The sequence below is a fragment of the Xiphophorus maculatus genome, chromosome 7 (genome assembly GCF_002775205.1).
Source record: "Xiphophorus maculatus strain JP 163 A chromosome 7, X_maculatus-5.0-male, whole genome shotgun sequence".
In the NCBI taxonomy this organism is placed as follows: domain Eukaryota; kingdom Metazoa; phylum Chordata; class Actinopteri; order Cyprinodontiformes; family Poeciliidae; genus Xiphophorus; species Xiphophorus maculatus.
In genome coordinates this window covers 9,661,671-9,689,101 of record NC_036449.1, presented here as the reverse complement: position 1 = coordinate 9,689,101, position 27,431 = coordinate 9,661,671, and the positions used below count along the sequence as shown (strand labels likewise).

At 38.0% G+C, this 27,431-nt stretch overlaps 1 protein-coding gene across 2 annotated transcripts in view; it reads right to left on the bottom strand.

The window, feature by feature from the left end:
- Nucleotides 1-27,431, bottom strand: part of fgf14 (fibroblast growth factor 14) — a 115,001-nt gene that overhangs the window by 6,965 nt on the left and 80,605 nt on the right. For both annotated transcript variants that reach the window (XM_023337423.1, XM_005810808.2), the window contains 2 exons: nucleotides 24,630-24,740; nucleotides 23,433-23,536 (listed from right to left, as the gene is read on the bottom strand). In XM_023337423.1, coding sequence (XP_023193191.1) covers nucleotides 23,433-23,536; nucleotides 24,630-24,740 — 215 coding nt within the window. The remainder of the gene's footprint in view (nucleotides 1-23,432; nucleotides 23,537-24,629; nucleotides 24,741-27,431) is intronic.

Below are 27,431 nucleotides of genomic sequence, written 5' to 3'. Positions count from 1 at the left end.
ATCTTCCTCATCTCTTTATTTCAAGTAAAAAAAAAATACCCAGAAACGTCTAAAGCTGATCATTCCTATCAAATGTATTTCAACTGACAGCAATTTAATTATGAATACTAAACTTTCTTCGAATCATGACAGAAATAACCTAGTGATTACTCCATCCTTCACACCTCGGACACGCAGTGACAAATGGTCACCGAGGCACCACATTTCTCTCTGCTGTTACCAATCCATCTTCGACAGAATGGCAAAAAGAAAAAAAAAAAAAAAGGCATTTCTACGCTGTCCACACTGCCAGGCTAAAAATAAAGCCTTTCATTTGGGGTAAATTAATCAAAGAGCACTCATCACAATGGAGAGGTCCAGCACATCTGTGGGGAGTATTTCATACTGAGCCGAACCACAGAACCACTGGCATACATCATAAAACTCTTATTCGCTGTGCGCTTTTGTAGTTCTAATAGTCAAAGTTAAACGTTTTTTTTTTTTTGCTTTTTAGTCAATAGGTTTTCTAAAGTAACAGGCAAATAGCAAACTGGGGAATATTTACAAGTACTGTCAGGTAGTGTCTGTGGAGTTGATGCATAGATGGTAATCAGTGAATATTTGCACAGATTTGTTTTTAATGTGTTTTGATTCAAAACAAATAACAGGAGGTAACCCCAACGTATTGGAGGTGTCTCAATATAATCCCAACTATTGGCTGAGGGCTCTAAAAAGTTCATTTTGAAATTGTTGTTATCAAGAGTCCTCGAGTCCCAAATTCAACAACCACCAATACAAGTTGTTGGTGGTGTCTTTGTGATCTTATGTCAGCAAAAAGCCCAGCAAACCATTTGATTTACTATTTTCAAAACAATCCCAACTTTTTTTTATGTGCTCTGCTTTGAAAATGCTATTGCAGGTTTGTTTAAATTAAATACACCACTTTAAATGGTATTTTATTGAGCTAACGCACTTAAATTGCACCAAACAAACAGACAAAAAATTCATCCTTTACACTAATGTTTCTATTATAGAAAAACTGTAAGATTGCAACAATTTCCTGTCTGTCTGTGACAGCGGACCAGCTTGTTTTAATAAGACAGCTGTCAGTGTGGGGAAATGCAGCCAAAATTCTAGTGATTGCATTTCATGATATTCAAAGCAAAGTTCTTTGGGTCTGGATGTGCTTCTGTTGTGAAAATCTAGTTGAAAACGAGGGCATTGAGATGAAATTCACAGAGTCCTGCTCCACTGCGACCAGGTTCCTTAGTTTTCTATAACTGTGACGTAACAAAAAAGTAACATACCTCATCTTGGAAAGGTATTGTATGTAGAGCATAAGCAGGCATATTACTTTTACGATTACATTATGTCCCCATCTCATTTAAGTTTTTTAATTTTCATCTGGGACCATCTATGAATTAAATTTCAATTCTCCATGAGTAAACCCAATTGATAACATGCATACAAAACGATGGCTTCAATTTCACTTCAGAGTGTGAGATAGTCATGCTATTACTGGGACGCTGCTGCAAAATGCGAGTCGTTTTTCAGTCTGGTTTTCATGACCAGTTACTCTTGTGCAGTAGGTGCAAGTCCATTACATTAACTTTAATGAAATGTTAGTGTAACGGAACATTATTTGACATGCCTAAACGTCAAATCAGTATTCAAGGCAAATATATATTTAATTGGAACACCCCTATTAAATTAAAAATTAAAAAGACAGTTTCAAATAAAAATCTAAGACTAATGGCTATTAGATTGTCTTTTCTATGTTTGCTCTTCTGGGCTGTCTAAGCTGTTCTGATTGGTTAGCTGCACTGATAGTAAGCACTGACACAAGTCACCTGTCAACTTTGTTGTTGGCATTTTCAGTGAGTTCAGCAATACTTTTAGCCAAATCCTTAGGATGTTTAACACAATTTTATTTATAACTTCAAATTTTTAGTCCACTGAAAGGCAAAACTGAGACAATTGTCTTAACTATCGATAGAGAAGGCACTGACAATGAAAGAAGGGTCATAGTGAGTATCTATGCAAAGTGCAATAGCAGTATTGAGGACAAATAAGGCACTCAACTTAACTTGTAACCAGGAAACGATAGGTTTTGCAGCAAGACCACAGAAACAAACATACACAATGCAAAACTGTATCTATAGAAGACATAGCCCTTGTACTGGTATGGCAGAAAAAGAAAAAAAAAACATACACTTTGTCTTTAAAAATGTCAAACAGCATAAACATTTTGCTGTTTATGAGCAGTTTTCAACTCAGGACACACACACTCATGATCATCGTCTAATTACTCCTGTCAGAGCTACTTCTCCAGACAGTATTTGGCTGACAGAGGAGCTGAGCAAGAAGAAGCAAAGGGACATCTCGGGTGACGTTAATGAACCCAGGGAGCACCCAGCTGTATTTTGAGTGTCCTCTGTATCCTTGGCTGAGGACTTGTGGGCATCTCTGAGTGGAGGGCTCAAATGCATAATGCGCAGCGACAGCAACAGCTGACATGTCGGAAAGCTCTAGAGGAGGAGCGTGTTCAGTTCCAGCTGAAAACAGTCAAAGCAGTTACAGCAGGGACTGAAGGGTCAGAGTGGTGATTTGTTGCATGTGGGGTGAAAAAAACATCCAGACTTTGTTCTGTCTGCTGAGAGATTCTATAGCACAAGAGATATATGATCCCTCTATTCTAGTTGTAAATATTGGGATTAGAAACAGGACTACTGACGTGGTTCTTAAAGCAGAGCACAGAGCCCTCGTCAAAACAATACATTTATGGTCACTTTGATGGCTGAAGTATTAAAAGCTGAGCCTTATATGACTTCAAGATGAGGGTGTTTCAGCTACAAATATTAAATAATAGCTTAAAATAGTTTTTTTCTGTGCATGCTTTGAAAATATGTGAGAAGTGTTCTCTCCAAGTGTTACAGAATTGACCTTGTCTTGTAAAATTATACACACTCCAAGAATATTTTCTAATTGTATCACATTATGTCTAAAAACCTAAATGTATTCCATTGGGGTTCTGTGCAATAGGCTGTCATAAAAATTTTAAAGTGTTAGGAAAATGAAGCATGACTTTCAAAAATGCTCTATAATTGTTAAAAAATCTGACAAGTGTAGCATGAATTTGTATTTAGCCACTTTGATGGGAATGAAGCTGGCGACTGGAAGATGGAGGGCCATCCAGGTAAAAAGAAAACTTGCTAGAGAGTGGGAAAGTTGAAGACAGGCGCAGGACAGCAACCCTAATCACACAGCCACAGCTACAGTGGAATGGTTTACATAAATAATATTTATGAGTTTGAGTTGCCTAGTAAAAGATTAGACCTAAAACCAAAGGAGAACCCTGTCTCAGTGTGCATAATCTATTTCACAAACAAGAATGGGCCAAAATTTGCGTCTCTAGACTATCAAACCCGGTAGAGACATATCCCAAAAAGTCTTGCAGATAAATGTGGTTCTACAAAAATTTGGAATCAGGGGGGGCTGAAAGCAAAATGTGCAGCACGCTTTCTAGCTTTCAATTGTTCAACAAAACGACAACCACATAACCTTTCTCACTCCACAATTACACATTTCTTGGTGCAGGTCCATCACGTAAATCCCCAAAGATGTTTCAGGTGAAAAAATGTGAACTGTATGTGGTATGGATTATTCTGCAAGACATTTTAAACCATTTAATATGGAGAATGTGTTTATTTTTAAAACAATGCGCTGCTTGAGCTTTAGCCAGCTGTCATAAGCAAAGGTACATTTCCTGAACCAAATAAAATCTGGTCTAAAATGATGGCTAAACATGCCCTGTTCTTCCATTAACAAACCGCAAAACAAAGCAAATAAAACAACTTTCCCCCTTCTGGTTTCGGGAGTTACTTTAAATTGTTAATCACTGACATTTTTCCTGATAAGGTGAGCCGAAACCCCATCTAGGTCTCTGTAATAGGCCACATCACTCAGACGGCCGCCAGGTTTAGCACGGCGGTGATTACTTATGTAACACATACAAAACAGCCCTGAGTAGAAGTAATCATACAAGCTGGTGCCAAGGCCATAATTGTTGCTAATCAAATGCCTTCACAGGAGCACAAGTTGCTTTTTTTTTTCTTCTTTGTTTATGGAGGCTGAACATGCGGAGGTGGATTGTTTGTGGAACGAGAAGGCCACTGTAATCAGCTTCATTTGTAGCTCAGAGCAGCGAAGGCAGCCGATGTCAGAAGCATTGTTTACTGGTGATGTTTTAAGTGTGTCAGTGGCGTGTTGAAGGCTTTTATCACGCTCATTGTGTTGCTGCAAAACACATTTCCTTTTCCTTCCTACAATTTTCCCCTCATTTTATCACATTAGCACCCGGAACTCAAGGATACCTAGGCATTGCAGCCAAGAGACTTGACTTTTTTTCTTTTTTTTTTAGCAAATTATGAAAAACTTGTTTAAGCTGTTGCCACATAGGTGGCCAACCCATCTGTAGAAGCTGCTTGGCATGAAGACCAGGTAAACATATTTGTTACATTTTGCTGCTGTTCTTCAAAACAGTAGAAGAGGTTTCGTCAACAACAGTGACGTGGAAAAATGAGCCCAAATATACCTCTTCAACCCATACAGTTTACTGTATACCCCTGGGACACAGTGATACATAAAAAACATGTATTTCCATAAAATATCTTTCAGTTTTTTGTGCAAAACTAGAAAAGGTGCATGTTTGATGCAAAACAAGAGCTCACAATGTTGTATTTAATTATGTTGGACTCAGAAGTGCTGCATTTATAACATATATTCTTTCTCTTATGTGTAACAGTTAAGAAAATTATATGTGAATTTCTTTCTGGTTGCATGTTTTTACGTTATGTTAGCTTTAGATTACAGTTTTGGAAGAATACTTTAACCAAAAAGTTTAACTTTAATTAATGTTAATTAAAACGTTTTGAGCAGTGTCATGAACTACACCTGGAAAACCCTCATGCTTTTCTAATGCAAAAAAATGTACTTACAATTTTCAATAGTACTAAACTTTTTCTGTCTTTCAGGCTACAAAGTACTGCTATTGGAAATCTCCACTACAGTTTACACAAAAAAGATAATTCCTGGACAACACACAACGGTTTTTGGTTTCATTCATGACTTTCTTGTAGGTAATGAAATGACATTTTGTGCCTATTTAATGTCCTTTTAGCTTTAATTCTACTGTTCAATAAAAAATGTCACAAGCACTCGGACTTTGAAGGACCTAAAAAAGGAAACAAAGCTTCACTCGCCTTAAGTTCAGAACCGTCTCCCGTCTAATTCTAGCCGACATCTAGTACTTTGGGAAAATATGGGTGACATTGAAGGAAAACAAAGTGAAGGAGACACAGCACACACTTTCACACCAGTGGAAAATCGAATCATTTCTGAGGCACCAAATGGTTGATTTTCTACCCGCTCAATCTCCCCCGCCGGGTGCTCCACATCAGTGGCTCCTTAGCATGTGATTGGCCATGCTCTGAATGGAAGGGCCATAATTGACCTTGGCCACAGACAGCGTGAGGGCCAAAACGGCTCAGCCCTTCATAATCAGCACAGCAAAAAGACAGAGACGGCAATAAAGAGCAGCCACAGCAAAACACAAGGACTGGCTTTTTTTTCCTTCTTTTTTTAACCCAAATTGGGGCAGATTGACCAGGGGAAAGAGCTCTTTGGAAAAAAAAATAACATAAATAAAAATCTGGAAAAAAAAAAGAGCCAGATACGATTGATTAGGATCTATAATAAAAAAAAGAAAGTGTGCTTTTGCAAACACCCACTAAGAGGTTCAAACCGCAAGAAATGTTAAGACATACAAAACTGTAAATGAAAATTAGAAAAGATTAAAATGTAGCTGAGTGGAGGCTCACATGAGGATGGGAGGTGTAACAATATGCAGAGACTGCTCATATTCCTACTGAGGGAACCAAGAAATTGTTTATTAATGCTGCAAGCATGAAACCTATTAATCCATAGAAAAAAAAAGGTCAACCTGCAGAGAGCTGGGCGACATCGACAATGCTTCCCCACTCATATGTATAAAAGTCACGTAGACAGAGTGTGCAGACAATGGGAGGCTCAGTAGACCTGATTCTTCAACTCCAAGAAGGAGGAAAGGTCACTGAATAAGGGAAAATAATTTTTGAACAAGGCCTAAAGTAAGGCTTTTTGTTTTGAATAATTTCTAACCTAAATCCATAAGGCATGGTTAGAAACAGACGTTAATTTAAAAATAAGAAAAATGCATATCTACTCCTGCATGTTTGTGAATAAGGCAAGGAATTGTAGGGGATTCACACAACATAGTCACCTTAAATAATGATACCTTTGTGTATTTTAAGCAAAACTGAATAAAACATAAGTGATTTTTTTTTAAACAGGGAAGCAAAAAGTACTCCAATTATTTCTTAAAACTGAGTAATATAAAGCATTGACTGTTCTTAAATATGATATGAGTAAGAAACTTACTAGTGGCACGATGGTACACAATACAAAGGTCAACAGAACCTGACAAGATTTTAGCAATTTTTTTGGTCCTCATTGTTTTGTTTTTACAGACAAAATAAAACTCAGTCCAGCTTTGACTAGTTCAAACCCATGATCAATTTTTGATTATTCATCAAGTTTCATTCCTATGGAAAGGAGCTATAGTCTTTTGATGAACTTTCCCCCAATACATCTGGTAGTCTAGAGGTGTGTGTTTTTTGTTTTGCAGCAAGTAGATATTAAATGTTTTAAATATAGTACTCAGCAAAGGGCCAGATTTTCTATGATGATTCTTTAAATATTAACCTAAAAGAGACAAGACCCTGTATTCTTCATTATGAGTGCATTTGTTAACTCAATGGAAAGGCATATGTGCTATTAGTTAAGAAACTGTTTAAAGTTATGATAACTAATGAGATTAGGTGGTTTATGTACAGTAGAGTCAGTGAAAATAGCTAAAATCTGCAAAAGTGTGTTTTGGAGTACAGCTAGAAGCTAATCAACACTCTCGAAGCACAGAATCGTTTAACAGCAGATGAAACTTTACGTTTAGTTACAATAAGTAGCATGTCACTGCACAACACAAAAGACCAAAAACCTTACTTAGAATACTTTTTTTAAGCTTTTTTTTGTTTTGTTTTACACATGAACAAAAAACAGTAACAGTTTTGAAGTATACATATGCTAGAAGCACTTACTCTTTCAGTAAAGTTTGCCCAAAGGCAAAGACCCATTAACACTGAACCAGTACAGCTCCCCTGGCTCATAAAAAAACCATCACTCACCCTCAAATCCCCTACCCTTTTCTCAAGAAGTGCTTTAAAAAAAAAAAAGATGATCCTGTAACATCTAATGACCAATAAATATTGAGGTTTATGTTAGCATGAAGCACCCTGCAGGTTGAATCGAAACAATTCAATGCCATTAAGGAAATAGATGGCAAAGAATTATTCATTTTCCAAATGCTTGTTATAGGGATACAATAAGCTGATATCCAATATACAAATGACACATGATGTACAGTGCAGTGCAAATACACATCTGCTGTCTGAAAAGCTTTGGCATAAATCACTGCACAACATTGCACATGCCAAAAAAAGTAATACAGCGCTGCAGGAAAACATTCTGGCAAGCAAAAACAGTGTCACTCCCCACTCCTGCGTGAGCAAAGTGTCAAGTGTGTGTGTTTTGTCCACTTTGCAAGTGTTGATCTATAAACTGATGGCAGATTTGTGTCAAGACTGTAAGATTGGCTGGTCATCTTTTGTCAAATAAGCCACTAGTCGATAGTGCAACAAGCTCCTACGGATATTTTAGACAGGCAGCACGAACGCCCACACAGTCTGGGCACACTCTTGCCAATCTAAGCACACACAAAGACAGAGAGAGGCAGCGACAGAGAGACAGAGAGAGAGAAAGACAATGTCTGTCCAAAGAAAACTTACAGAGCTGGGAATCATCAAACAGATATTATTAGACAGAGATAAATACAAAAGGCAACATTCAACTGATGATTTCATTTAATAGGAGAAAAGAGGTATCCAAAACATGTAAAAAATAATTGCCTCCTAAGAATGGGTTGTGTCCTCTTTAGCGTTAATAACTGAAGCAAGGTTTGGTAAAACCTGGTGTCCTTCATATATCACTGTAGTGGTACTCAGGTCCACAATTCTTTGCAGAATTACTCCAATTCAGCCACATTAGAATATTCATAACTATGTACAGACTTATAAAGGTGATATTAAGGCATCTCATTTTGAAATAGATCTATTAACACATCAGTCTTTGTGGTAATAACAACAATAAAATGGTATGCCTCTAGATCACCTACAAAACAACATCTAATTTTGACATAGTCAATCCCCAATGCAAGTTAGTGCAATACTCTAACTACAACCAATGATAAACTATACATCCATGTATAGAAGAATGTGTGTCTTCATTATTTCATGAGCACTTCTGTGAGTTTGAAACTCCATATATCTGAAGTGTTAACCGATATGCAGCTGTAAGGTCTTTGTAGTAACTGTACAATGTGACATATATAGCAATGTCACTGGATTACAAATGGCCCATGAATTCAAAGATAATTCAGCGTCTTATGACAGGATCATGCTGCTCTATTGAGCTATGAAATCATTTATCTTGATGTCGTCAGAGCTTTATCATAGCCAACCAATTGTTCTGTCCAGGAGCTGAATTATACTAAAAGCAAAAAAAAAAAAAAAAGAAAAACTGTCATTACAACCTCAAATAAATCCCTTATTTTGCTCAGGGATAAAAGGTTCTATTTTCATAGGAGCAGAGGCAGAGGAAAAACAGATGCAATTTTGTCTGGCACACCTGCATTGTTCGCTCTTTCATCTTTCGTGACACCTTTGCACCGAGTGGGTGGAAAGGCACAGCGGAGGTTATGTGCACACAGCTAAAATGCAACAGAGCAAATACTGTTCTAGGTTTGGTGCAAAATTGGGCGGAAGCGCCACTTCTTATCACAAGTGCAGGAACGTTTAGATTTTACATGGTTTAACCGATGCCAAGTATGGAACCTGCGTGATTCAGGAGGGGCCAAAAGGATTCACAGGGGTCTTGGAGCATGGCAGCGATTTATCTTTGGTGTCACCAAAAGAAATGTAACACCTTATTTGATCTCCTTAAACATAAATATGCCATCTTATGCTGCTGATAATTGTTTTTATTTTTTCATCGTTTTAAAAAAAAATCTGTTACTTTGCTAGTAATTTTTTTCTTGCAAAGGTTGTCTCGTCAAAGGTCAGATTCAGCAGGAAGGACAAATCTTAACTAGTTTTGTTTTGTTCCACTTAGCTGTCCCGTTACATTTTGCATGTTGGTGAAGTGGTATGACGGTCGTATTACCAATTGTGAGAAATATACATGCAGGGTTTTCCCCAGTGTAACACAAGCCTGGCAGGTCGTCGGGCTTTACTTGCCCCCACTCCACCAACGTAGTTTGTTTCTTTTAAATAGCATTTTTTATACACCACTAACAGTGAAAGCAAGGACAGATTAAGCCAGGTTTACGACTGACTCATTGAACTGGGTGCGAGGGTGCAAGCACCAATCGCACCACCCCTGCCCGTTGGCCTCACATGCTATTATTTCCAAATTAACTCAGCGTGGATCGAGGGCACAGCCTTACACTGAAAACGGTGTGTTCTGTGGAAAGAATAATTTACTGCCATCTATAGCATGTTTGTTCTTGAAAACGTGTGGGCATGAGTGAATAAAGTTACATCCTACTGTGCAAAGGGGAAGAGGTTTGTGTGTCTACATTTGTAAATAAATGTCATAACTCATTGATGTACTTTTCTCTAATGGCAGGCATACAACTGAAGTATGTTGAGGAGAAAGGTTTGTTTCCTGCTCAGCATTGCTACCAGCTTTGTGTCACCTGTTGAAGTCTCTAAAGATGACCTGGCAAATAAGGCAAAATTTAAGGAGATCGTCCCAACAGAATTGGAGAATAGAACAAACATCATTTGGCTCAAGGTTGCCGTAGGTTGTGCCTCAGACCTCAAGAGTCTGAGCTGACCACAGAGGACTGAGGTGTGGCACTTGATTATTGGCTTGCACAGCATGAATTTCCTGCAACACCTGTTCAGTCCAAGAAAGAACAGCCCTCATGCTTACCCTGGAGCACAGGTGTCAAAGTCCAGTCCTCAAGGGCCAGTGTGTCCTGCGGTTTTTAGATGCGCCACAGGTACAAAACACTGGAATGAAATGGTTTAATTACCTCCTCCTTGTGTAGATCAGTTCTCCAGAGCCTTGCTAAAGACCTAATTATTCTATTCAGGTGTGGTGCAGCAGAGGCACATCTAAAAGTTGCAGGACAGCGGCCCTTGAGGACTGGAGTTTGACACCCCTGCGCCCAGAGTCTTCCTCTGACTACATGGAAGATGGTCTTTCACCACGGTGGTCCAAACACAAAGGAACACACAGTGAGATACCCAACAATGCCTGGAAGTAGTTGACAATCCCTGTCATAACTGTACTAGGCGAAAGGTTATTTGAACTTTCTGGGCTTGTTGTTCAGAAGAAGAAGAAAGGTCTGTCTTTAGAAAATGTCAAAAAAAGGCTCGTCTGTTTGAACAGTTGGTTCAGTGTTAAGAAAAAGGAAGCCTAAAACAAAAAACATAAGCAATGGACATAAGTTGTAGCTCTTGTGTTATGAAGAACATCATTTAGGATTACACAACATATGTTGAACACAACAGGACAGTAAACCCAAGTGCTCTATCTTTTACACTGGAAGTATAGGCTATAAGAAAGCAGAACTTTCTAAAGCTGCACTTAGAGAGTTGGTTCTGTGTTGAACTGTTCAGTTTCCTTTTTCTGTATTTTGTTACTTGAGTTTCTCCATTTCGATATCAAACACAGGGGCTGATTTTTAGTGAACCATAATTGCTGGGATAATATTAAAGTATACATTTGAAATATGTTGTACTCGCAGCAACATTTTCTTTTTTGTGAAGAACATTGTGGGCAGTAATAGTTATTAAGATATTTAAATAATAATATCAATAATTAATAAACATATTTGTGTAAAGAAAATATTTTTTCCCTTGCATGCTCATTAGAAATACAAAAAACTGCAATATTTTTAGAAGAGTCGTGTCGTCTGTGTCACAAGACGACACAGAAATACCCACACAGAAATCTGTCACATACTAATATGAACGCATATTACTATGCTAATACCAAGGGGCAATTTTGAAAGAAGAAATAAGAGAATAAATTTAGAATGTGGAAGGAAACTGGAATGCCTAAATATAAGTCCCACATTCACACGCAGAATATTCTGAGCAGAGCCGTTCTGCTGTGAGGCTACAGTATTCAAAACTTTTGCAACTTAAAACCTTTATAAAAAAATATGCTTTCCTTTGAGAAACACACAAAATTAAAAACAGATATTCTACATGTTATGACCAAGATTTAATCAGACCTGGCAAAACTAAATGCTTAATCACGACATAGACATTGTAACATGTGCATAATAATGGATGTCCATAAAATTAGATGTAAAAACAGCACTATTATATAATAACATGCAATGGCTTGACCAAAAAACTGGATTTTTGAGCTGTTTTAAGCCTTTTGCTTTGATGTATAGTAAAACTAAGCTTTTTGGCAGCAGAGAGCCCTCTTTTTGCTTTGATATTTTTCAAAGTTTCACTGCAGAGGGACCATTTCACAACATAAATCTCTCCTGAAGCCTCTCTGACAAGCTGCCAGAGCCCTCATCCCATGCATCTGCGGATGACAGCCGAGGATTCCCCAACACACTGTGTCTCTTGTTGAAAGGCTAAGTGAGTCAACCAGTCAGCCAGAGAGAAACCACGAAACCAACTGGCCTGCCCATCAGGAGTTCAGTAAGAAGCCAAATCCTGTCAATCAATACCTTAGAGAGCTTCATTCTGAAATGCCATAGCACTGACTTTAAACAGTTCTGAATAAAAGATGTAGAGAGACAGTGGAGTGATGGAGGTGCCGGGGTATTGCTCTAATTGGCATACTGGTTATCTATTGAGCTCCTGCTCCGATGCATTTTTTTAAACTAATGATTCATATGTGTCAATATATGAACATGTGTTAATGCTTAAAAATCATTACATTTTAATATCATTATATTCTCCTTTCCAAACTAAGAGTAGGCACCAAAAAGTATCTAATATTTTGGTTTAGCTTTCTATTCAGTTGCTAGTTGTATTTTTTGCTTGTTTTGCACTGGGAAACATGTTGTACTCCAGCATAAACAAGCCTAAATAAACTTATGGCTGGTGTTTAATTTACAATGAGAAACAAAAATACATACTGAGAGTAATTTGCCCCTTTTCCTCCTTCAAATAGCTTATTAATTACTTTGAGTTCGTTCCACCACCTTTTGCTCTTTGCAAGCTTGCTGCATAGACTCCGGTATGTAAGCACAATATGGTGCAATAAACAGTGAAAAGAACAGACCATCGGACCTATATACACTGTGAAGCTCGACTCGTGAGAATTGTTTGATCTTTGTACAAACAAACTCGATCATGATTCCTGTTGTTTCATTGACACACACACACAGTTAGAGGCAGGTTTAGCTATGTTCTAAGTCACAGGGGTGCCCAAAGTCGGTCCTGGAGAGCTGGCATCCTGCATGTTTAAGTTCTCGCCCTGGTTTAACACACCTGGATCAAATGATGGCTCGTTAGAAGGCCTAAGAAGAACATTGACATGCTGAAAATGTCGTTGGTATTATCAGGGAGAGAACTAAAGTGTGCAGGATGCCGGCCCTCGAGGATCGACTTTGGGCACCCTGCTCTAAGGGAATTAATTTTCATTCCCTTATTAAAGCCGTCCTCTAACAATTCTCACTGTATTGATTTTTTTTAACTTTCATTTCATAGATGGAAACTGCAAAAGGAAAGGAGGGGTAAAGCGAGAGCCACGGCTGTTACATGTACAGGCAAGCTGATCACTGAGGGGCTTTTCTGTCACAGTAAAAGCCTTCGTCTTTTCTCACAGCGTGTTGTATGCATCCACTAGGAAGAAATTGGACATGAGTTATATTTGCAAACTCAGTCACAATAAAGTCAGGACTGCTAAGAAAACCTTAATTATTTTTATGAATAAATTTGTGACCCTACTATTACTTCTTTCAGTTTTCCAATATGCTTTATTTCTTTTGATCCTAGTGTGTGAGTGGGGTTTATGTCAGTGTAAATCCTTCTTTTATAGCAGGCAGGCCACGCCCTTTTTTGTTGAAGGGCGTGTCTTGCTAATTGCTAACAGGAGACCTGTGGGTGATTTCCTCATCAAGACTGCTGAATATTTAACACCTACTAGTTTCAATACTGCATATTATATATATATATATATATATATATATATATATATATATATATATATATATATATATATATATATATATATATATATAATGAGAGCATTATGGAACTAGTTATATCAAAGACAAAAACATAAAATACAATATTTTTTTCCTTATTTAGTCTGGCTCCTAATCCCATGTTTTATGAAAAATCACACAAAACCACCCAATGGAAATGTTTCTGAGTTTAATTTCATTTTGAGTGTAAAAGATTTGATAAGCTTAGTCAAATTTTAAATTTAAAGAGCATACCTGATTAAGATGAAGGCTACTTATACAATTGATCCACTAGCATGCACTCTCTGTTTAGTTTGCAAATGATAAATATTGTTTAATACCGAGCTCCTCCTCCGCTCTCATTTGCACATAACACAGCTCTTGAGACAACAAGCACGAGTGCGCCATTTGTATTTGCATGGTGCTTGACATTTACACACTGGGAAACCAATTAGGCCAGAACTGGGGTCATGAATTCGACGAACGGGCTAGCCATGTTTGCTCTGATAACTACTGCAATGAGCATTCACAGAGAAGTAGTAACAACGCCATCTGTATTTATATACTGACATGTCCTCTAGGGTGTCTTCCACTAAAACAAACATGAAAACCAGAATTTGCAATTTTGAGGGTCTACGAGTGCTTGCAATTCAAGCATAGGTTTTCCTTTGAAACATTTCATTTATTTTCCATCTGGCTTCTCTAGATTTTTATTTTTAACTGTCCTTTTGGATACTGTCAACCATAAACCATCAGTACAGATTAGAAACGCAACATAATGTATGAGTAAAAGTTTCCGTAGATAATGGGAGCGCTGGCCCAATTCTAAAATGTCCAGGATTCTGTTCTGTTGGATGGATTCCAAACAAGGACCGATGGCCGCTCAAGGAGGATTATTGAGCTGAAGCTGTTCCAAAACAATGACATGAGCTTTCATCATATTTGCCTGAAAATGTAGTTCTGAAAAGCAAATGTATTGAAAACATCAAGAATAATCACTCATCTGCATTTACTGGAATTCTGTTCTTACAACATCAAAAACAAAAAGCAAGGACAAAACAAAGAACTGTGAGTTTTCATGGAGGCAAAACTTGTATTGTACATTTATGTCCAAAGACATTCAAAACCCCGGTGGATTGGCAGAAGGTAATATTTTAAATGGACCAAGTTACTTCTGAATAGATGTAAAAAAAAAAAGTCTTTGAGTCACCGAAATCGAGTTCCAGCTAAAATCTGGTTGGGAAACGTGTGGAGGGAGGTAAATACAAGGTGATGGCAGGGAGGCCTTCCCACTTTGAAGACTCATGATCAAAAGATTAACACTAAAAATACCAGTAAAAAAATACAAAAAGCAGGTCAGCATTATTTCTCAAACATGAGAGCAACACTGGCGATAAAAATGTCCATGTATTGCCATCGCCATGTGTAAATGCAACTAGAGTTAAGGAAGATAAACTCTTCCTTAACATCACGACTAAGGAAAGCTGATTTCTTGTCCACAGGTTTATTGATACTAAAGTGTGAAACTAAAACACACAGAAAAAGGATACATTACTTTTTCAATCTTTCTCATAAACATGTACACATAAGCTTAATGCAAATGAATGATATAATGTTCCACATGAATTATCAAGCCTATAATACGTAATGATTTTCAATATGTATGAGCATTAACTAACTTCTGCATTGCAGTAGCTTGATATCATAAATTAACAAAGGTTGTACAAAGTTGCAGTAAGCATTTAAAAATACTAGAAATCAAACTTGACTAGCTTTCTGGTTGAGGTCACATGACACGTAGCTGGGCTGTGTCTCTTCAAGCAACAGATACCACATACAGATAAACCCTCTAAAACACTCACAGTCCCCACTGATTATTGAGAAAAGGAAAAAAAATATATATGCAGAATTTGTGTACGTCATTTTTTAATATCAAATACATAAAAATTTATAAATTAGGTTTTAAAACACATACATTGTTAGGAGATGTTTGTCTGATTTTCTAAATCAAAATCAAACATATCAGTTGAATTAAAATTAAAATCTAATTTTGCCAGGGGTCTGAATACTTTTAGACTTGGCTGTAGGCATTTCAAAATAAACAGAGAATGATCTGGAAGAGCATAAGAAAAAAAATCATGTGTACAATCATCATGCATGCTTAACTATCAAGAATTATATCACTGACATTTAAAGAATCTTTGGGGAAGTGTAAAGTTTTAATTTAAAAGCACTTTCATGAGACGGATGATGGAATTAAGGATAAGCTGTTTTATCCAAAGAAGACAATGTCAAGAAAGTCAGTGATAGAGTTACACTGTTTGGTGCTATTTAAGATTAGATCATTTTATTCTGTTTTTTTGTTTGTTTTGTTTTTTTACATTCAAAAAGCCAGATATTTTATCCATTTAAAGGAAGTGTTATTCCACTAATTTATAACTCTTTGGTGCCTTTGGTTCTTCAGCTGAGGGGCTACATCTTCAGTTCACTCTGACTTCACCATAATGTCATTTTTGGTGTTTTAGATAAGTTTTAAAATCCAGTCACAAGCACACCATGGAGGAGCAAGACGAGGCAGCATAAACTATGGTCAATATACACGACTTTTTCAGGAGTCAATATTTGGTCGGCTGCTAAATACAAGTTAGAGAGCAAACTTACCCACAGTACAACAGTTCTCCCAGATTTAAACGGGAGCCCACACTCGCCAAAGATCCTTCTGTACATCATTAACATCGCTTGGTTGTGGGAGTCCTGGTGTCTGCTAGAACCGTCCACCCAGCTACAATGTGCTGCTCTTTTTCTGAGTGTCAGTTCCTGTGCTGCCATAACTAGTGTGTCTGTATTGCCTTTCAATCCAGCTACTCCAGGCGATCAGTCACATCTTCAACCTGTCTGTGGTATATGCCATGCAAGGGCTTGTACTTCTCCTGAAAATTTGGTGCAAACCCTAAAAAAGTGCCAGCGTGTTACATGGTTGACACATTCGATAAGTCGTAGCTAGTAATCAGTAATAGATTGCTGAAATAATGACTATGTTATTTAGTGTTGTGACAAAGATTCAGGCGACTGTGTCAACTGGAAAACCACAACACAGCCCATTTAATGAAGTAGGATTCTCTTCATGATATTAGCATATCCACAGATGACTGATGTAGAAGTAGATATGATCAATAAAAGTATTAGTGTCTTTTCCCCAGCTTGTCAATAGTAGCTCAGGGCCTTTGATGCCAGACTTGAATTACCCTGCCATGATACAAAAAATAATTACATGATAGAGACTGCTTTTAGAATAAATAATGAGACAAATGGGGGCAACAAGAAGAGATCGCCTGCATGCTTCACTGATTATAATAACCACAGCAGGGCTTTCCCTGCCAAACACACCTTAGAAATCTCTCTCTCTGTTTTCTTCTTCCCCGCTAATATTCAGTGCACTATTTATGTTTTGTTCAGGCTCCTGCTTTTTCATTAACTGTCTGCACCATATATTCCATGGATTTCCCAAAGCATTCTTGCAGCATCCTGCAACTGTCTGTGTGTTTTTGGGCAACCCATTTTAAAGGATTATTTCTGTTGGATGAGGGGGATTCAATTTGTACTGCCGATGGATCAATATTTGGCTAATTTCCAGCATGGTTAGAAACCTGGCATTCAGTGGGTTGAAAAAGACAGCTAGAACATGCTTCTACAACGTAAGCAGAGGAGAAAATTCTGGGAGGTTCAATCTCTCAGAACTGCTAGGAGACAAGTTTCTAAATTTATGCAATGATGGTCCTTAAGCAGAGAATGCTGGTCAAGAAATAAAATATTTGTAAGATATTGTTGTACATCATTACACTTTACCTGATACAGAAATAACAGACGGTTGGAGCAGATTTACAATACACTTATTGAAAGGGTCACTCTGTAAACGCATCTGGATCTATTTCTGCTTCTTTTCTTTTTTCATTATTTAGAACATAATAAAGGTGGGTTTGGATCAAGAAAGGGACCCTCTTGTAAAAAGTAGAACTCACAGCTAATCTATATTCAGTTCTCAATTCTCAATAGCTCTATAGTAAATAGGGAGAAAATAATAAAGCTGTAGGTGCAGCTAACAGATCCATTCTTGGCTGCTGATCTCCACGTTAACGTTGGGTACTGAGCTTGCAAATAGACCGTGCCATTACTTTGACAGCTTCCCAATAAGAGATTGTCATCTCCAAGTACAAGTCTTTTAGTCAGTGATTATTTTGTTGTCAGACTAGCATTTGAAATTAATTTCAAAGCTGCGGTTATTGTTACAGCCATATCGTTATAAATTTTGACAGATCTTCACTCTTGAAATCAATAACTTATGAACAGACCATTATTAAAAAAACAAAAAGCAACCTCTTTTGCTCCGTTTCAGTGTTGCATGTCCCATATGCTTCAGGGTTATTTTGAACTAAACAATGCATGTTATGAGCTTGATGCATTGTCAGGGAATCCCTGCAAAGCAACTCAAGAATAGAACTTCACAAACATTTGTTTTTACCCAACCTTCTGAATTACATCAACAGTAACAAATCTGCAATAAATGTCAAATGAGATCACGGGAATGCAATGGGCCATACAGTCATGTTATTGAATTATAGCCAGATGTTGCAATTGGTATATGGTCTCCAAATCTCTGTGACCCATTCAATGTTGTGTTGACCTCTGTTTCAGTGATAATCCATTAGGGATCAGCAATATAGGCTTAACATTGTCGACAAAGACTCCATCTAAGCACCCACAGCTCCAAACACAGCTTTCCTCCACATAGGTCTGTGACGAAATTAAATTTGATAATGAAAAGTAATTAAAATCCAACAGTGTTTTTGGTAAAAACGCAACACTCCATTAAGCCTGTCAAAAACAATCGCTGTTCTAAAAATCTAACTTGCCCATTATCAAAAAGGCTACTTCATTGTAGCAGTTCAATTTAAAAGTGCAAGTGTGCTGATGCACAGGTCACAATAATTGATTTCATCTTTTTAAATATAAAAATTTAAAATCTCATTCTTGAAGTATAATATCTTATGGTTTGAATGTTTTTCCAAGCAGTGACAGACTTTGATGCTGATTTTGTTTTTAAATCTGCTAACATAAACACAACTATATACAAGTCACACCAGGTAAAAATCCATCCAGTTATCAAAGGATTTATCTAAGAAATATCCGTAAAATGACTCATTCGTGTAGTCGATAATAAATATGCGTCATGTAAACCAGTGACTCAGAAAGCAGCTGCACTCTCCAACTCTTAATTTGCCCAGAATAACCTGGGGAATAGCAGAGAGGTTTAGAGAACTGACATTAATAGACGTTAAGCTATTGACCTGGAAAGAGATGGAGGACGTATTAGCAGTGTTGTGTATCATGATTTATAGTTCAGGGTTGCCCAATTCCCTCTGGTAAAGTCAAACACACTGAGGAGGCGACTCCCTGTTTGAGGGGGGGTATCTGCAGTCAAGTAAAACATCAGGGTAACTGTTTAATTGCTTGAACGCAACTCTCTCCTGAATTGGTAGGATTTTACAAAGACGTGAAAGATTTTACTGGATAACACTAAAAGGAACCCACGAAGCCATTTTCATGTGAAAAAATATAAATGGATAAAAAATTATGTTAAATGACAGAACGACCAGTTATTTATATGCTTGTCTCATCTCAGCCCTGAACTGCATTTCCAGGGTTAAGCTTTGATGCCTTCCTTCAACCTATTTATTCATTAAAACATGAAGCGATTCTTCGTGCCCTCATGACCACTTCACTTCCTGACACTGCATTGAAGAGAGCAACACTTTAAAAATAATGAGGGAGCCCACTAAGCCTCAGCCTGACTGTTGCTAGTCACAGCCTAACTTCTATGCAATGATTTTATACAGTTACAGTTCTCGTATTTATTTATTTTACTTTATCCAAATGATACCTATTTAAGGTCCTGTGATTTACGCAGCTGTTTTGGCTCAATATATAATAAGTGTGTATTGGATGTTTCTGGTCAGCTCACATCTGGTGACCAATAAAGTCTACGTAAGTACTTTTTCAAGTTATTTTCTGTCCAATAGATCACCTAGTGCAATTATTGTTTATCTTAATGAACTATGTCAAATGATTGACAATTCAGGAAATAAGATATATTTTGTGGATGATTTTAATAAACTGGTTTTCTGTAGATTGCCAGTGTAAGAGGCAACTTTTAAAGGTAGACAATGCACGTGGATTACGACGAGTTATAAATTGGCCTACTTGAATATTAATAGCTGTGGTGAACTAAATGTAAAGACTTGTGAGTATCAGTGGGACAAGTTAGGGGCTGTAAATCAGTGTTGTAGTACTCGAGACCGGTCTTAAAATAAATCCCTCAAATCATTAACAAACTTGTCCAGTGTCACTTGCAGTATTGCCCCTTAGTGTGGTCCGGTGCTTCAGAAAGACATTTAATCAAACTACAGTCAGTCCAAAATAGGGCAGCTTGTCTTGCCTTGATTTGATACAAGTACACAAATATTATCAGAATGCATAAAGCATTAGGTTGGTCCTTGGTTGGAAATAAGGTCAAAATTGAGCGGGAAAGGAAAGGAAATCTTCCTTTTAAAAATGCTCATCACCAAAATATGTCACATAAAAAAAACTGCTAACAATAAAAGCTTGAGCAAGCTTCTTAATGATCGGGAACTTTGTTTATTTTTCTTTCATCTGTCACTGACAACTCCAATGATGTAATGACTGAGCGTTTTGATTTTTAGCTTTCATGTCAGCTCCACCTCTCCCTGCAGCGCCATTTTTATTGCTTTAACAACAATGAGCGAAGTTCGTTTTATATACTTCCTAAATAATAATAATAATATTCCTTTATTTAATCAGGTAAACCCCGTTGAGATCTAGATCTCATTTTCAAGAGGGACCTGAAACAAACTTCACTCCCCGTCGGGGAATCGAACCCCGGTCTCCCACTGACAGGCGGGGATACTCACCACTGTACTAACGAGGAGACTAAAGTATAGCTGATTCAGGATGTGGAGTAATAACCACCTTCAACTCTCGCTTCCACTGATTCATTTAATGTTTACGAGTTAGCAGATGGGACTAGCTGCAGCTAGCTAGCTTCTCTATGTTTGAGTAGCTGTCGTGTTCTTGCGCCTCCAGTCAACTGGGTGCTGACAAAATGGTCAGGAATTATTTCTCCCATTTCATACATCTCGGTGGCCCTGAACCTTGCGCTAAGCTTTGAGTTATTTATTTATTTTTTGGGAAGCAGTCAGTGCTTCAGAAAGTTTTTTTTTTTTTTTTTTTTCTGCCATGCACTGCTTCATTCTTTCACATGAAGCTCCTTGGAGCCTTCGTAGATTCTGGATTGAGCACAGCAGGATGTGGATGCCTTCAGTCCTCCGCGTCCATGCACTAACTATGAAACGGCCCTTAACAAGTGAAACTAACACCCACTGCACTTTTCCCAATTGGTCCTCTGAAGGATTCCACTCAAATGACGCAGCGAGTCAATTTGACAAACATGAAAGGTAGCGCTAACAAGTGCAAGCTCCTGATAAAGAAAGCCTGCAGTGAGACACCGGGGCGGAGTGAAGGAATGGGGAAGTGGTTCTAAAGAACTCAGTCAACCATAAAATGCCGAACATTTACACAAGAGAGATGGCAGGAGTCCGTATTAGCAGCCCTGCAAAAGAAGATTATCACCAGGGAGTTGCATTCTCTAATACCACAATTTCATCATGTGTAGCAAAATAGAATATCCACTACTTCCTTGTTAGCTGGTAGGGTTTTCAAACAGGCGTCCCGACTGAATAAATGAGGTTTTTTACTTTTTATCTCATTTACTGTTGTCTGCTTTTTTGCATTACGAGCTATATTACAGTTATCAAGGGACTTTTGTACATCCTGTCTCGGCTACCTCATTCAACAAGGCGGGAATAACTCCTTTTATTAGATTTCAGAAGAAATGCCTGATCCTGGGAGCAGCCTAGAAAAGAAATTAGCTCGGACTTTACTGGTTCTGACAAAAAAGGGAGCAGATTGAAAAGAAGTGAGATGATTGAGCTCCCCTTTATTCTGCAGTGTGTCCTTTGTGCCAGACTGCACTGTCACTTTGATCCTATCTCTGTCATTTGAGCCTCATTCGGAGCCTTGGGTGCCTCGCACAAAGGATTATGATGCACCAGCAGAGGCCTTGAATGGGTCTCGAGTGGAATTCTCCTCTTGCTTCACTTCAAGTGTCACTCATTATCAAAGTACATCACTGAAGGGAAAGACTTGGGAATATATGTAATACTGAAACAGAATAAGCCGGCCAATTGAATTTCAATGACTGAAAATGAACTGGTTTTTAAGAAACAGGGAGACAGATTATTTTATTGCTGTAAAATATGTTATTTGTTTTTTGGCCACGTCCCTGGATAATTCTACATTATCATGCCTTCAGACATCCAAGCCAGTTTTTAACATGGGAGTGAACAAAAATCCAATACCTTCAAATGGCTAGAAAAAGGACGACTGTCAGTTTTATTCCTGTGAAGGGATAGAGTGATAATGGGCAGAGCAGTTGAACCCTGCTTACAGGGCAGAATGGAGGATGCAGGAAGACGGAGGAGGCGGAAATGGAGGAGGATGAGCAGCATCTTGCAAGGCTGCCATTACTGGAGTAATTTGCACACCAGGGAGCAAAAGAGAGACCTTTGAGTGGGTGGTTAGGAGAGTTGATGTCTGATCACTACCTCCATTAGCAGGGGGGGAAAAAATTGTGCAAGATGTACAAGGACTACTTGTGGAGAAGAGACAGGCCTAGAAAATGTAATATTCCAACTAGGAAAAGTAGAAAGTACCTCTTAACGGCTCATGATGGGCTAATTATCAAAGGTTACAGGAGAAAAACAGTATGATCAAAGGCTGATCCAGTAAAAAAATACTTTTGTTTAAAGAGCAAAGTTTAGACCACTAAGCAATTAGCGAAGAGATATTCTATTTAATCTACCAACCTGGGTCAGTGAACTTTGTTAAAAAAAAAATTTAAACAAGTCATGATTATCCTACTAAGCTTTCCATTCCTTAAAGTACAACATGAAGTTGGTTGTTGGGAAATGACTTACAATTTTGAAAAATCCAGTCAGTTGTGATCTTGATACAGCAGAAGCACCATCTATTAAGTTTTGAAAGCTAATGCTGTCTTGAAACAAAATTTGGGGCGAGCCATAAGAGCTAGCATGTCTGCTGGTATAAATATCTCACTGTAATAACTGTTCACTAGTATCAAACTACTACTTGTGTGCAGCAACATAGTACCTTTAAATATGGCATAATCCATTAATTTAACACCCCTGTTGCACAATTCTTGAATAATCCACAGAATTCTGGGTCAATCCTTTTCAAACGAATTTCATTTCATGCTTTAAATCGAGCAGTGATTGCATTTTAGAGAATTTCTTTGGGGTGCATGGTACATTAAAAGAAGAACTTCCTCTTAAGCCCCTACAGTAATGAATGAGGAATAAGATGGCCATGCCCGGTCTGTGCTCTGAGAATTAGGAACATAACGTCTGCAGAGGGAAGAGGAGACAGTTGTTCTGATGGATTCTCCTGTCTAAAAGAAGAGCACTACTCCCAGTGTTCCTCCCGCTGATTGATTTGTACGACTGCTGTAGGACAGAGTAAAGTGCCAAGCAAAGAAGCTCTATCTCTGCTGGGTGAGGTCTTATTACTCCCCCGGCTGTGAAGCTTACTGAATCCTAGTTGAAGAGAAATAGTCAATTAATTCCGACTATAAAGCAAAAAAAAAAAAAAAAAATAGAGGCTGCACCAAAATCCGAACAAAATATTGCCTCCACTTCCATGGTGTTTTTGAAGCAGTTTTCTATTTTGGGTAATGCAACACATGCAGCATAATACAGTTAAACAGAAAACAAAATTGGGAGACATTAACAAATTTAATGTGTTAAATCCCAGAAAAAAAAACAACTTAAATTGACTTTTGGTTCCATTTCTTTTTTTTTTTTTTTTGCTGTGAATAAAACTGTAAAATGAACAATAGACTAGACTAAAATAGTGTTCTTACTGATGTGTAGAGATGGCCCTCCCCGTTCATGGCGATGTATAACCCTGTCTTCACTGACTGAATGGCGACAACTCGGAGGCCCACAGGAATAAGGTTAAACAATGCTGGAAAACAGATGCATAAATACAGACATTTAGATAAAAGTGCCACTTGTGGTTTTTTTAGATGTTGTGTTAATCTGGCTAAATATTAGCACTATAGTTAGCATTATGAGGACTGTACAGCCTAGCCATAGTTAACGTAATGCTTTGAGTCACTTTTTTTGTATGGATAGCCACATTTCTAAAAATGATCCAGTATTTTCAATATTTTTTTGAGAAATTACAAAGTTCATCTATGAAAAAAAAATTTTTTTCTGTGGACAAGCCCTATAAACAATGAAATTAATGTTTACCTAACTGTTTATTGGTACCGTGCGTGGGTATGAGACCAAAACTGGCTGAATGGATGTTGCAGCTGTGTTAAAATAGGGCTTCCTTCATCACCAAACCACAGTTGGCTAAGTTTATGAATCTCCTGTTATGGTAAACTCAGAGACCCCTAAACAAAGGGTTAAGAGGAGGGAGAAGTTTTGCAATTCTTCCAAGTTCTAATTCAACATCAAAGTTCTAATAATAACCCAATTTCTCCCCTGTGAATCCTATCTATAGCTTTCTTTATCTAATCAGATGTGACATGTGCCAAACCCCCTCTTGCTGACAGTGGTAAGTGACACAATGCTGAGTGTCAAGCCAGCTTTAGCACCAGGTCCAGGAATCAAATTAACCACCCAGCCTGAAGCAGCAGAGGAGTAGTGCCAGAACAATGTAATAATACCATTTTCCTCTCTGTTAAATCTGCTGTTTCCTGGTCTACTTTGTCCCTCAGAGATAAGGATGAATTGGTGTGATCCCACAGGATTCATTTTTACTCCAAAGGCTAAAAATTGAGGAAGTATATTGACCCGAGGGTTGGAGGAGACTGACTGGGAAGACAGGGAATGTATCATCTCCACACCAGAACGATAAATGTACAACGCTGCTGTGCTGAACGTCAACGTTGTGCTGCATTATGCCAAAGGGAGTTTAAAATACTAAAAGCGTTAAACAGTTGAGTTATGATTAACAATGTTCCCTGTTCAGTGTTTTTCAATATTCTTTCTGTCACCTTTTAAAATTTTTATTCCCTGAGGCAAAAAGATAGCGCCACAGTACTCACTGGAATTACTGCTGTCATCCTTGGTCCCATCAAGAGAGCCATCTGGGTTCATTTGCAAGTAGTATCCCTGCCTGCAATATAACCTGGTCACTATACCCTTGAGCTGGGGATCTGGAAGAGAAAAAAAAAGGGGGGGGAAACAGACAGAATAGTCACGGTTTACGCAAAAATAAAACAAAAAATTCTGTGCAACATGGGAAGTTGGTGAAAGTTGAGAAATCTTGAAGAAAATCAGTCGGAGGCTGCAACAATCCTTTGGTTACATCATAGTTTTAGTTTCAGGGTAAGATGCAGAAGCTTCAGATGCAGCAAGAACTACAATGGAATGGTTCACATTAAAGCATATCCATGCATAGCAATGTTTGAATCAAAGTCCAGATGTAAATCCAGTTGAAAATCTGGTTGTTGTTTTTTTTCTAAAAAAAAAAAAAACAAGAAGAATATAACTTGTTCATTTATTCTCTCCAACTAATTTGATTAAGTCTGAGAGATTGTGCAAAAACTAACACAGCAGGTAGCGGTTTTGGTAAAATGTGCCTGGTCACTATACCCTTGAGCTCAGGACGAGACTGAAAACAAACGTTTTATTACAAACTTGTATTTGTATAAAGAAACAAAAAGTGAAAATGATTTCCCTTCTACTTTGCAATTCTGTATTTACCTCGATGCATCAAATAATGACAAAATGCATTGAAGTTTGTGCATATAACATGACATTTACTTGTATTGCACAAGTAAACATACTTGTACAGTACATTTATGTTTCAGTTTTGGTAGGGTTTATTGTACAATTACTTCACAGTAAATGTACTTGTACAGTACATTTACTGTACAGTATGAGGCTGTACATCAGTAAATGAGCGATGTACTTTGGTATTTCACAAGCTTCCGTACTGTGATAACTCTGTTTTTCCTTTTGTTGTTTTTTGCTTTAAACTGCCATAAAAACAGCATGTGGTTCTTCTCCTTCTCCCCCGCTCTCTCTATCTCTCTCTTCCTGTCTGCTGGCAAATCCCAGAGCTACCTTTACGGGCTCATAAGCCCCATCCTGCTCAGAGATAGACCATCCAATTATAGGCATCAGAATTAATATGTGGCTGTCTGACTCCCATAATGAACCCAACAGCACCCTCTCTGGGATGCAAGAGTGTCTGTTTTCCATCCCTAACCCAACCGGGGGATTACCCACGTATTAACAGTAAATAAGTATCTTCCGTGGTTAGATTGCTCAGAGTCGCTGCCGCTTCGATGTGTCCCGTAATTTTTGGTGGTTTCACAATTTATGTTAAGATATGAAGAAGTGGCAGGGGAGTATGAAACAATAAAAAGAGATGTCTTAATAAAGAGCAGTGAGGTTGTTGTTCGGGAGTTTCTGTGCTGAAAGCCAGGAGGAGACAAATCCGGTGCGGAAGTGCACCCCTACATGTGTCTGGCATTATATATGTTCAACACTTACTGCAGAGGCAGCCATCACACTAGATTTCATTCTAAGAAAGCCCTGGGGAGGTAAAAAAAGAAAAAAAAAATCAAGTTCACTGTCATCCAAAACGCTAAATCATCTCTCCCAGCAAGCAGGGGTGTATGTGTAAGATGTAGAGCTGAAGAAGTCTCAAGGGGTCTATCTGAGGGGAAAGTTATGGCTTTTTTGCTACTGTGTAGGTCTGAAACGCTTATGCTAGGTACGTATCTCACACATTCCCCGCTTCGCCTCCTGAGTTGAGATGGTACAGGATACAATCGTGCCGCTTCAGCTGAACAATGAAAATGTGTTTTATGGAGAACATGTCTGAGTAAATGACACACAGTTTTCATTTTTTTTAATGAAATGAAAATCTGGCCTGCAGTTTTATCCACCTCATTTACTCTGATAACCCTTAATAAAATCCAGAGCAGTCCACTGCCTTTTTGAAGTCAACTAGTTACTCAGTTGGTGAAAAGTGGTGCAATTTAACCTTTGTAACAGAGATGAGAAGTGTACCAAAATACCTAATTCAAAAGAATGATAGAAAGCAGGTGAGCAATCCAAAACTTTCAAGTTCAGCCTGTGCTGTAGAGTAGAGAGATTCTTTAAAAAAAAGAAATGATAAAAAAAACAGGATCATGAAAACAAAAGAATACAAGACAGACGGTAATAGGAAGTCACATTTACAGTTCGAAGCAAGCCATGGGGGTCACAGAGCAAACTTGTGGAAGGTGCTTCAATCTTATAACAACCTTTGCTGTCAACAGGCAAAAAGATAAGTGTGGTGGAGAACTCAGTATTGTAATTGACCCTGAACACATCATCACCACTGTGAAACACTGTGGTGGCAGCTTCAATGCTGTTGACGCTTTTCCTCGACAAGGACAGGGAAGCTGATGAGAGTTGATGGGAAGATGGGTGGAAAAAGGGACAGAAAAAGGGACATTGTGTCAGTCCCAAAAAAAGGGACTGACACAATGACCTTGAACATGTAACCAGAGTTGCAATGGAAAGATTCTGGTCAAAGCAAGTAAAATTAATGGCAGAGTCTAAGTCCAGATCTGAATCCAGCTGGGGGACCTAAAAGCTGCAGTTTGCAGCCTCTATCCAATCAGACAGTCATTGTCCAGTGTAAATGTTGGAATATTTTGAAAAAATAATGGGCAAAGATTCAGATAGAGATTTACCCCAGAAGACTTGAAGCAGTGATTATAAGTAGTTCAATGAAGTATTGACTGAGAGAAGCTCAATACAAATGCATATACCACACTTTTGATTTTTTTTTTCTGTTAGAAATGTTTAAAATTTGGATCATAACGATATGCTACTTTACATTGCAT